The sequence below is a fragment of the Procambarus clarkii genome, chromosome 54, assembly GCF_040958095.1.
Source record: "Procambarus clarkii isolate CNS0578487 chromosome 54, FALCON_Pclarkii_2.0, whole genome shotgun sequence".
NCBI classification, from domain to species: domain Eukaryota; kingdom Metazoa; phylum Arthropoda; class Malacostraca; order Decapoda; family Cambaridae; genus Procambarus; species Procambarus clarkii.
In genome coordinates, this window is record NC_091203.1 from 16,486,761 (window position 1) to 16,498,700 (window position 11,940).

General features: G+C 44.2%; 1 protein-coding gene across 1 annotated transcript; it reads right to left on the reverse strand.

Moving 5' to 3' along the window:
- Nucleotides 1-6,577: 6,577 nt before the first annotated feature.
- On the reverse strand, nucleotides 6,578-8,396 carry LOC138352700 (uncharacterized). The gene is made up of 5 exons (XM_069305280.1): nucleotides 8,254-8,396; nucleotides 7,337-7,378; nucleotides 7,180-7,258; nucleotides 6,806-7,099; nucleotides 6,578-6,729 (listed from the first exon to the last, which is right to left on the reverse strand). The coding sequence occupies exons 1-5, from the start codon at nucleotides 8,394-8,396 to the stop codon at nucleotides 6,616-6,618; spliced, it is 672 nt and encodes a 223-aa protein (XP_069161381.1). The 3' UTR covers nucleotides 6,578-6,615.
- Nucleotides 8,397-11,940: the final 3,544 nt, after the last annotated feature.

The window sequence follows — 11,940 nt, forward strand, 5'->3', positions numbered from 1 at the left end:
AGAACCCTTGCAGGTCTTAAAGGCCACTTAACAAGACAGATCAAGAAATGTGAAGATTTGTCACAACAATCAACAATTGATTATGCTGACCTGGAAAGCTATTATCAAGCAGCTGCAGGTAAATTTGAGCAAATCAAATGCCAAATAGCAACATATGTGGCTGAACTTGCCAACACCAATTTATCAGAAACAGAAATAGACGACATTATGGTTGATCTTGCGAATTATGAAGATCACACTCAGGCCACGTTACAGCCTTATGTCAAATTAATTGCCCAGAACAAGGCAACAGCAACAACAACAACAGTTGCATCTAATACGAGTCAAGCAGAAGCTCGACTCCCTCCAATTAATTTACCCACTTTCTCAGGAAAAGATGAGGAAGATTGGGACGAATTTTGGAACAAATTCGTTGACCTTGTAGACTCAAAACAATCTTTACCAAAGAGTAGTAAATTCTCTTATTTGCAAGGCCAATTATCAGGTGAGGCTAAAACAGTAGTATCCCATCTGAGATTAACTAATGACGGCTATGATCTGGCAGTAAAACTCCTCAAGGATAATTATGCTGATCCAGAAGTAAGAACATCACATTTAGTTCATGAGCTGTTGCATTTACCCCCACCGGAGGCTTCAGCTGATTCACTCCAAGTCTTCAAGCTGGAGGTAGAATCATTGATCAATGCCCTCAGCCTGACAGCAGATACAAACGGGGCTGAGTGGGTCTTGAAAATAATTGTCCAGGAGAAAATACCTAGGGACATATTGAGACAAATAAGTGCTCATTACAATAAAAGCATCTTATCCATGAATGAAATATCTGAAGGTTTAAAGTCAGTAGTTCATCAATTACGAACACATGACAAATTAAAACCACCAAGTAAACCCTCAGAAACCAATAATAGTAAACCACAGAGTACCAAAGGTACTCCAAATCAATCTAAACAATATAATTCAATACCAAAGTGGAACAGTGGCAGTGTGGGCGTATATGCAGTGGGACCCTCCAAGCCTATAGTTACTGTGTCACCCAAGAACGTGACACCAAAGGGTACTGGAAGCTATGGAACATGTTTGTTCTGCAATGAGAAACATTCAATGTACCACTGCTCTAATTTTCCTGATAGTGACGCCCGTGTTGAGCGACTCAAAGATTTGCAACATTGCACGAGGTGCCTCAGGAAACATAACATCAAGGATTGTGATACCCAATTACACCCTTGTAATAGGTGTAACAAAGGTCAGCACCATGCAGCATTGTGCAGAGACACCAAAACAACGTCTCCAAACCCCAAGGTGGAAGATAGCATTCCCACCACAGTACAGTACTGCAAGGTGCAACAAACAAAGAGTGTCCAATCGGCAAAGTCTAAAGGTAATACGACTTTGCCTACTGCCCAAATTACCATCCTGAATAAGAGGGCCAAGGTCCATACCCGTGGGTTGTTTGACCAAGGATCCCAGAGAACATATATTACTAAAAAGCTGGCAGATGAATTACAATTAAGGCCTGTAGCCCAGATGTCATTCAACATCTCAGGGTTTGTAACAGATGCAGGACCTCAAGTCTACCAGGTGGTACAACCATCAGTACGTTTAGGCAGGTACGTCTGTCGAGTACAAGCCATTGTGGTGGACAAAATACCAGTAGACCTACAAGTTCAAGGTCTGAGAGCAACAGCCAAATTCCTGAGAAATAGAGGAATAAAATTGGCAGATAATATTAAGTCTGATCACCTCACCGACTTCGGTCTCCTTGTAGGGACAGACTATTGTCATCGATTCATTGGTAGCCCTACTAAATATCAGGGTATAACCATGTTAAACTCTGCAGGAGGTAAATTACTCTCAGGCCCAGTATCAAGCCTGAGGAGACCTATGCCTGCAGATAAACAATACCAGTAGAAATCTAAATTTGTCAGCTGATTATATTTCTCCAGTAGCATTATACTAAGGAGATTACAGCTGACTATACCAACAGAGGTTGATGTTAGTATCATCATTTAAAGCTGGAGATGAGTTCATGAGGCTTCAGTGGCAAATCAGTGAACAGTAGCCTAAAACAGCTACAAGTCACTGCGACCAATGTCACTGAACCCACTGCAGTCTCAGAACCATACTTTACTTTAATGATGAGCTATTCAATCTTCTGAATCAATTAACTAAATTAAACCCCAATAAATCTGATGACTGATTTGATACATTTATTATTTAATCAAGATGTATTCCATGGGCCTCAGTGTTTATATATCAGTGACCAGTTACCTGAAGAAACTTCAAGTTATATCTAATGTCACTGATCTCACTGCAGTCCCTGAATCATACTTGACTGTAGTACTTGATCACATCCAGTCTTCTGGGTTAAATAATATGTAATAAGGCTTGAATATTAGCCTTTCAAGAGTTGACAGGGAAATGAAATCGCATTAGACTTCTAACCCCTACAACTCTAGTACGGGACATCCGTCCTGTACGAACAGACACACAAATGTGTGATTACTAACTACTAACATCAAATTAATGTAATAATTCGATGGAGGAGTATCGGTGTTCGTCTGTTCTAATTAGGACTTCGACCCGTGAGCAGCCCCTGGGGAATTATGTCGGAAAATCCGACACCATTTAATAATCATACAGATAATAGCTGTATTACCAACAAGTTACCCATAGAAAACGTAACTTGTAGTGGAATTACCGTCTAAAGAAAACGGGATATCATCACCACATACTATTATATTCTCCACCTATTATGGTGGGAATTATTCTTAAATACATTAGTCTTTGGACTTTACCATCATAAAAACATCTTATATAAATTAACTTAATTATCAATATTAAAGTAGAGTAAATGTGACCCTTCTATCACGTTCTGAAATCTGGACAATGTAAGCCAGGCGTCAGAGTGGAGGAAGGAGGGCAGCCATTGTTGTTTATATGAGACCAGAGGCTCACACGGGAGCAAATTCGGCTCCTGTTAAATTTACTTGGACGTAGTGTTATGGAACCCAAAGGTGTACCATTGTCAACACGCTGTCTACAAATACAAGTTAAGTGTCTATCCGAAACCCGTTTATCATTCATTTATGGCCATTAATGTCAGGATATAGGGTGACCCGGTTAGACCGCGAAATCGCCTCATACTAAAGGTAATTAAGCCAGGTCTTTAATGTTCCATGTACTGTATAGTGTTTTCTCTGATATAGCTTGTCATATATAGGATTCTGGCTTCACAGCTAGCGCACTTTTGACAGGTCAAGACGAGGATGCAAGATTATGTGCACCAGTTACTGGGTGATAGAAGCTACCTCAAAGAGGATAATTTGGTGTCTACACCCTAGTTATACCTGGTGGACTAACCTGCTGTACTATAAGATAAGGAACCTCATCAATGTATGTAGCTATTACTGTAATTTGATTGGCTGCATATGTGTAATATAAACCCCCCCTAATGTGTAGAGGATCGATTTGTGAGATTAAGAGATTATTGCAGAAATACAGTCCACTTAACATTATACAAATTGCTATCGAAGTATACAAATTAACGTAAATATAAATTCTATATATATTCATATAAATTAAATAAATATAAATCTCACAGGTCGGTTCCCACAACGAGAAGAGAAAGGACAAAAACAGAGAACAAGGAAGAAACAAAGGCGAAAGAGCAACAGAGCACGTTAAAGAATATCAGGGTCGGGATCAGGGTCAGCAAAGTCAGGGTTAGGGGGCATGGGTAAACCGAGCAAAGACGGAGGGAAGGAAACGGGAGAACAGATCAGAAGTGGGCGGGCGGGGTCCAGAGGAGGAGGAGGAAGAGGAGGAGACAACGGAGAGGAGCAGTCAAGGACAGCAGCAGGAAGAGGGGGGTAGAAAAAGGGGAGCGAACCTCAGCAAGGGCAGCAACCGAGAGGGAAGCAGGGGCTAAAGAAACCTCCATAGCAGGAACAGGGGGCGCAACCACCGAAATGGGAGGGGAAGGAGCTTGAGAGGCAGAGGTAGGGTCCGAGGAAGAAAGCGAAACTTTCTTACCCGTCGGGGAGGAGGAAGGAGAGGATCCAGGCTTATGCTTCTGACTTGGAGACAGGTGTCCCAGCAACCACGTACTGGGCAACGGATTCTAGCGTCTCAACAGAAGCCGAACGAGAGCACACATGACGGCCGTTTGGAGAGCGATGGACATCAGCCCGCACCGACAGTCGGCGGGGAGAGTCAAGAGACGGAGGGGAAGGATGGGAAGGAGGAACGGAGGGAGACGAGGAAGAAGACACAGGAGACACGACAGACCGGGTAGAAAGAAGGGGAACCCCAGACAGAGGACCAGGAGGTGGATCCTTCGGGAGAGAACCCAAAGGAATAGAGGGGGCTATGGGCGTACCAGGATCCAAGGCCCGGAAACGGTTGCGAGTCTGAGGAAGGCGGGAAGGACGAGGAGAGGAAGAGCGCAACACGCGAGCATAAGAGATATTAGCATAAGGCGGGAGCCGGCGAGCCTAGCGTCTCGCCTCAGGAAAAAGAGAAACGCTCCCGGTGCTTCAAGTTGAGGACGGCTGCCTCAAGCTTGTAATGGACACACGCACGGGAGAAGGTAGGATGGGCCTCACCGCAGTTGAGGCAACGAGCCTGGGGAGAAGTGCACTCCAACTTAATGTGACCTTCGCCACCACACAAAGGACAGAGAGAGACAGTCCCAGAGCAGCGGAGAGCACCATGACCAAACCTCCAGCACTTGGTACAGAGTCGGGGAGAAGGAATGTACTCCTTGACAGAGCACCTGGCACCAGCAAGAATGACAAAAGGGTGGAAGGGTCCTACCATCAAGGGCAATCTTCACAACCCGTAGGGGTTGACGGCGACTACCACGAGTAAACGTGCCCACCTGGAGAATGGAATGGCCCTGGGCAGCAAGGATACGTCGAATATCGTCGTGGCAGTCGCGCAGGTCCCGAACACCGGTCGCAACATGGGGCGGGAGCAGAATAGTGCCAACACTGGCATTCAACCGAGCGTTCTTCGAGACCCGAACAGGGGTCTCGCCAAGGCAGGATAAGGCAGCCAAGCGGGAAGCAGCATCCCGAGGAGCAGCAACGACACGTGTACAGAGACGAGTGGGGTTGAGTAATGGAGGCATCCACGGAATCAATGAGATGTCGATGGAGGGAGAAATAGTCAGGAGGCGCAGAATCAAGAGGGAGGAGATCAAAATATTTGGCCCACGAAGCGGGACCAAACAAGGCTTGATAGGTAGCAGAACTGGAAGGAATCGAGCGAGGGCGGCCGTGACGAGGACGGTGGTGAGAACCCCCAGAGAGAGAGGGGTTAAAAGGCATGTAGTTACAACTAGAGAAGGAGCCGCGCCAGGGGACGAGGTAGTCACCACTGGGGGCTTGGGGGCTCGACCCAACCACAGAGGAGGGAGGGGAGCCACGGGAAGGAGTCAGAGAGACCAAAGGAGGAGCAAGGTCGGGGCCCGATGCAGCGGAGGCTAGAGCCCGGTCTTCCAACACGGACCGACTCGGGGGCTTGGTCGCCCACCCCACGAGCCTGAGAAGGTAAAGCAGAAACGGCCAAAACAGGGGTCATCATCATTACGAAAAAGTTAATTAATTCACGAAGGTGCCCCCACACCCACCATGGAGCCACAATTAGAGGCAGGACACCCAACAAGAAGCTATCGCCGATCTTGCCGGGGCCTCTTAGGGGTGCGTCGTGAGTATACGCCCCACAAACGCCACCTTAAGAAACCGACAGTCCGTCGAGATCGGGTTCAGTGACGAAAGGGGGATTGACAATAAAAGGTTCCCCTCGCTCTCGACGTCGGGTACTACAGTTCTACGGGTGCAAGAGTATGCCTCCTCAAGCACCCGGGCGTCAAAATAGAAGAAGTCCAAGGGAAGAACCAGAACAAGCAAAAGGTCGCCAGGAAACGGCAAGCAGATAGGAGAAGAGGGGGGAGAAAAACTAAACAGAAGGAAAAGGAAAAGATGCCCAGCAGAATTGGAGAGGACGGCAGCAGGAGCACAAGGCTAGAGAAGGACAGAGGACTGTCCCAAGGAGCATCACACTCCGGCAGCCGCGCACTAAGCCCCCACACGGCAACAACGATACCGAGCGGGGAGGGGGCACAATTAGAGAAGACAGAATCAGGAGTGCAAGGCCATAAAAGGACAGGTATGCTCCCTACGGAGCATCACACTCCGGCAGCCGTCCACCAAGCCCCCTCACGACGGATGGGGAGGTGGTTAGAAGTATGCAGTCCTACAGCAGGACTTTAAATTTCTTTAGCAGTCTTATCACCTTTCTTAAAACTCCACTATACAAGGGGCAGTTTTATTCTATTAGCATGCTTTATCGAGTCACTGGCCGACTAATTAAATTTCTCAAGATAAGGCATTTACCAAAGCTAGTGCCTGCATGTGTAGAGATCTGTAAACTATTGTGTTTCGTATTAACAGTTTTTTGCCTAACTATGGTATGCAATCCAACTGCTCAAATTATCTGCCATTCATTGCAAAGTTAACTAAAAGTTGAGCAAGTGAAAACTTTCATACAACATACTTTTGAGCTAATAAAAAGCCTATTTCATTTATAGGCTTTTATTTCAAGAAATTTAATAAATTAAGCATAGTATCTGGCGGTGGTGGAAGTAACCGTAGTAGTTACTATTTGGGTGATAGTAGTTACTATATCCTGCACGAGTTCTTGTGTAGATACCACAGGGACCGTCTGGATCTGCAAATACAAACATTATTGACGTTTGTTTAATAAGTTAATGAACACTGGCACACGTTAAAGATTACATTGTTACCTCGTGAGTGACAGCCACGTGGGTGATGGTCTGCCAGTATTTAACAGTATCTGTTGTGGTGACGAACCGACTGTAGACGGAGACCATTGTGCTCACTGGGTAGACCCCCACCGTAGCCGTCACCAACACTACCGGTGTGGAGGTGACCCTTATCACAGAGGTCACCGTCTGTGGCTGCTGGGGAATCAACTCCCATTGGGTGGTTCTCTGGGTGACTGTCAGGGTGATCGCTGTCTGCTCAGTAACCCAGACGTCAGAGGTTGTAGTCTCCCGCAGAGTGTGGGTCAGGGTAGTCTGCAATATTACACACCATTACCAAATGGTTAATTATAAGTAACAGGTTGGTTAAAACAGGCAATGCCATAGTTACCAACCTCAGTTGTGACGGTGGTGGTTGTGGGGGGTGACCACTGGCAGGGGCGCGTGGGTGCCGTATGGTTGGTACGCCTGACCCTGGATATGTTGGGGAATTATTTTTTAGTAACAAATATTTTGGTCAATATTTCAAAGAGTAGTGTAAAATTATGTTACCTGGGCGATACAACCGAGGAAGAGTAGAGCAAATACTGCCATCTGTAAGGAAGAAAATGCAGTTTGTAATTAGAAGTCAGATGCGTTATTAGCTGCCATGATTAAATAATTCTGATTTACTATCAAGACTTTGGAACTTTTTAATACTTGGTTCATAATACTTACATTTGCTCAGATAACTAATGCCGGACCAAGGAAGACTTTACGTAATAGTATGGCAAATTTTATATAAGTAACGGATTTGAAGGCTGTCAATATATTAAGGAGTGTTTTAAGATACTTCGGGCGGGGGCGCGTGTGCGCCCATGGAGTATTTTAAAAACTATGCCCCTAGAAATTTTATTTTAGTTATTAACCGATAGGGTAGCAACTTCAATTAAATGTCAAGTGTCATTAGAAACTTTTGTCTAATATGTATTTGGATATTTAAATCCAAGAGCAATCTCAAAGTTAAAAAGCATATCAAGACTTTGATACTCATCCAAAAATGAAGAAATCTTATAGTACAGTGTTACCCTAAAGCGAAGTGCTAAAGCTTTGAAAAATAAATACTTTACCAAGTATTAATATTTTATCATTGGCCTCGGTATTAATATATTGAGGCCCAATACTATTGACTCAGGGTATTTACGTCATGTTCTATGTTGGGCAGATATTTGTTGAGAACGTGACGTTGAGACATTAAAAGCTACTAATAAATACAGCCTAAAACTATTAAAATTGTTATTTTTTAAGCTCCTCATGAGCGGTCATAAATAAACAGATTTCACCAAATTGAAGAACAGAAGTATTTACTTACAAGAGAATTTAAATATATTAGGCAGAAACTGTGTAAACAAAGCAGACTAACTTATTCAGAAATCATGAATATTTAATTACAACATATAATATCTAACCTTTAACAACACTTAACATACAAGAGAAGGTACCACACAGACACCAATGGACTAACTGAGGGTTGAAGGCGGGCCGGGCACCTCGTTGACTCAACACCAAACACTTTAGGGGAAAGGTAGAAAGTTCCCCACAAAAGCTGCCACGACCACCATGACAGCGCCATCTATTGACTGAACCGTCAGCTACGCTCCCAGTGGAACAAAATGGTGTGAAGACTCATGGGGTTTCAATATTTATTTATTTATTTTTATCATCTCCAATAAATCATTGCGTTTCTATTTTATAATGATATTAAAATATTAATTTTATTTGCAGCCTTTCTGTCGCATTACTGATTATTAGCAAAAAATAAAGGTTTTGCTTAGAATATTTTCTTTAGTTTAAGAATATTTAATTATCAGTAATTCTAATACCATAGTCCGAAATGTATATATTTACCACCCGAGGCCTTCACTCCCATATTGAGAAATAACACCGCGGGCTTAAATTCATATACTCAACACCCTAGGTCAACACTCACATATTGACAAATAACACTGTAGCCTCAAAGCCTATATTTACAACCGTATGCCTAATTGTCTCCACTTGTGAGTTGAGAGTTCACACTCCTCTCCCTCAGATCTGAAAGAAAATCCCTAAATTAGTGGGTATGTTTGTTCCAGATATCTCGCCAGTCAAGTTCAATTGTGTTTATTAAGATAATAAAATATATCTAGAGTAGCTTAGGCTATTTCTACCTTCACTTTCGTGGTTCTGTTGTGTCGGATCCGGTGTTGGTAGCATCCAACCTGGGTTCACGCTTTTAGACTGTTAACTCAGGTTCTCATCTTCCTCCCTATTTTCTTACTCGTAAGAAAATCAAGATTCTTACTCAAGATTCTTGAATCTTGTCCTTTAGATTTTCGCACACATCTTCAGTGCCCCAATAAAGACCTTTTTTTCTCTCCCGGAGTCACACTTGAATCCAGTCTGCCCTGGCCCTCTGCGGTTCTAAGGCAGCGGGCTCAGATGACATTACTTATGAGATGCATCTTTCTCAATGTACATTTCAGTTTTTACTGAATATTTATGACTGTATCTGGGAGTCGTCGTCAATCCCCAAGGAATGGTTCGAGGTTATTCATCCTGTTGGAAACCAGGTTCTCTTCGAACATCCCGTTATGACTTCCGCGCCAATGGTCTAACGCATTGCATCTGCAGACTTTTTGAACGTATGGTCCATGACCCTTTGATGTCCGAAACCCGAAACGAAACGCTATGCGTGCTAGTGGCTTTACAACAATGTAAAACGTCAAGTCTCTGTTTTCTCTCATAAACCCAATGCATCATCTTGGATATAAATAAATAAATAAATAAATAAATAAATAAATAAATAAATGTGGTTCTTGGAACGCTATCACCACCTCTCACCTTCTCAATTTGGCTTTCACAAGAGTCGCAGTACGACTGATATCTTGGTGAACTTGGAGGTCTATATTCCTACTGTCTTTGCTGCGAAGACCTCCGTTGTTGCTGTCCTTTTTTGTCCTGGACAAAGCGTATAACAACACCTGGAGATACCGTATTTCCCCCCAACTGGGTGCCGGTCGGCCGAGCGGACAGCACGCTGGACTTGTGATCCTGTGGTCCTGGGTTCGATCCCCGGCGCCGGCGAGAAACAATGGGCAAAGTTTCTTTCACCCTATGCCCCTGTTACCTAGCAGTAAAATAGGTACCTGGGTGTTAGTCAGCAGCCACGGGCTGCTTCCTGGGGGTGGAGGCCTGGTCGAGGACTGGGCCGCGGGGACACTAAAAAGCCCCAAAATCCTCTCAAGATAACTGTCCTTTTAGCCTTCGTGGTAATCTCCATCTCTTTCTACAAAGCTTCCTCTCTAGTCGTTCCTTTAGAGTGAGGCTTCGTACCAATCTCTCTGTCTCTTTTCGCCAGTACGAAGTTGTACCCAAAGTTAGTGTTCTGAGCACTACTCTTTTTCTTTGTTGCTCTCAATGGTCTTCTTGCCTCCCATCTTTCTGGAGTTTTCTCAGCTTTATGTTGACGATCTTACCCTCCGCTGTCAAGGTGAAGACTCACCTTTCCTTCAACGACAACTTCAGTTTGCGATTGATGCCGTGTTGTCCAGGGTTACCAATCATGGCTCCAAGTTTTATTCAAAGAAGAAATGTTCTATGAATTCTACTCGGAGGAAGGTCATTCTTCATCCCTCTTTGTCGCTTTATGGCATTCCTCTTCTTTATAAAGTTTCTTCTAAACTTTTGGGGTTAATCTTCAACACCCGTTTTTCTTTGTCGCCCCATATCTCTTACCTCCGAGTTGAATGCTCTTAGGCCTTTAACTGACTTAGGGTGTTCTTCCATTCTTCCTGGGGCGCTGATAGACGCACACTCCTCTCTTTACATTCCTCTCTCGTTCAGTCTATACTCGATTATTGCTCTCCCGCTTACTCGTCTCCCTCTTCTTCGTTGCCTTCATGCTCTGCACCATACTGAGCCTCAGCTCACCTTTCGTTCGTCCCCTAAACTAAGCCTTTCGTCCTGTCTCTACAGGATCGTCGAGATCGCTATTGTCTTCGCTACAGCGAGCGGTCCCTACAAGTCCCTCACTCTCGCTTACATCGCTCTTTGACCGTTATTCCACCTGTGGATCCTGTTCCCTTACACCAACTTCCTTTTTTGTTTTGTCTCCCCCTTCCCAACCGAAGCCAACTGCACTATTTCTGCAGGCACAAATAGTAAATGCACACACACACACGCACCTACAAAACAAAACAAAAAAATGTGTTTATCTGCCTATAATCAGACCCTGAGTGTGTATTCAAGTTAAGATCAATGTGTAGCAAAGGAGTCGCAGAAGCCCAGCTGTGGGAGCGTTCTCTGCAGCCTCACAGTCCAGAGATTAAGCCCAGCATTGGGGATAATTAGCTCATTTTTTGTCACTCATTACTGATTTAAAACTCTATTTTGTTCTTGTTTCTTCTTTCTTTACGATTTGAAAACGTTGATTTTTACGTTTCACTTTCAAGATTCTCTGTTCCTGTTGCCAACATTTCTCCTCATGTCGATCCATCCTTGCCCCCCATGTAGGGTCCCACTTTCAAAGTTTTTCTAAACCTTGACCCATATGGCAAAGCATTCTACCCTTCCTACAGTTCTGAAACACCTATTCCTTGAACACTTTTCTTCACACTCCCACTAAGTTTACCGACGGTGTAGGATATTCCGCTGCATTTCCTGACCAGACCTATATTCTCATATAGGTCTGGTGGGAGCCTGGCCTGGAGACTAGCATCTTACCGGCAGAATTTTATGCAAATTTATATGATCACGGTCGTCGTAGGTGATTATCACAGTTCCCTCATGGCTCTAGAGTAATTTAATCTTGTCGATTCTGTGGTAGTCGAAATTCAACATTGACTGTTTCTAATCTCCAGCAGCTTTAAAACAGTCAAGTTTTGCTGAGTTCCCAGCTATATTTGTGTTTCCATAAAGGACTGTGCGGACGCTGCCATATTCAACCGCTGTTGAATGTGCTGACTTCCCAGACATGCTGGAAGTCTTGCCTCCAGACTGGTGAATCTGTGGTGAATAAGATACCTTTGATATCGCTCGCCTTATGCACTTTTGTTCTAGTATTGGCATACTTAGTGATATTTAGCGACTTTTGAATATCCTGCACCTCTGATGGTCTTACATAGTTTCCCCAACTTGGT

Excerpts from the sequence above, each read along its gene's own strand:
- LOC138352700 (XM_069305280.1), bottom strand. The coding sequence starts at position 8,396 with ATGGCGCTGTCATGGTGGTCGTGGCAGCTTTTGTGGGGAACTTTCTAC. Across the intron at positions 7,259-7,336 it reads TCCTCGGTTGTATCGCCCAG|GGTCAGGCGTACCAACCATA; the intron begins GTAACATAATTT and ends CAACATATCCAG. Across the intron at positions 7,100-7,179 it reads CCACCACCGTCACAACTGAG|ACTACCCTGACCCACACTCT; the intron begins GTTGGTAACTAT and ends GTAATATTGCAG.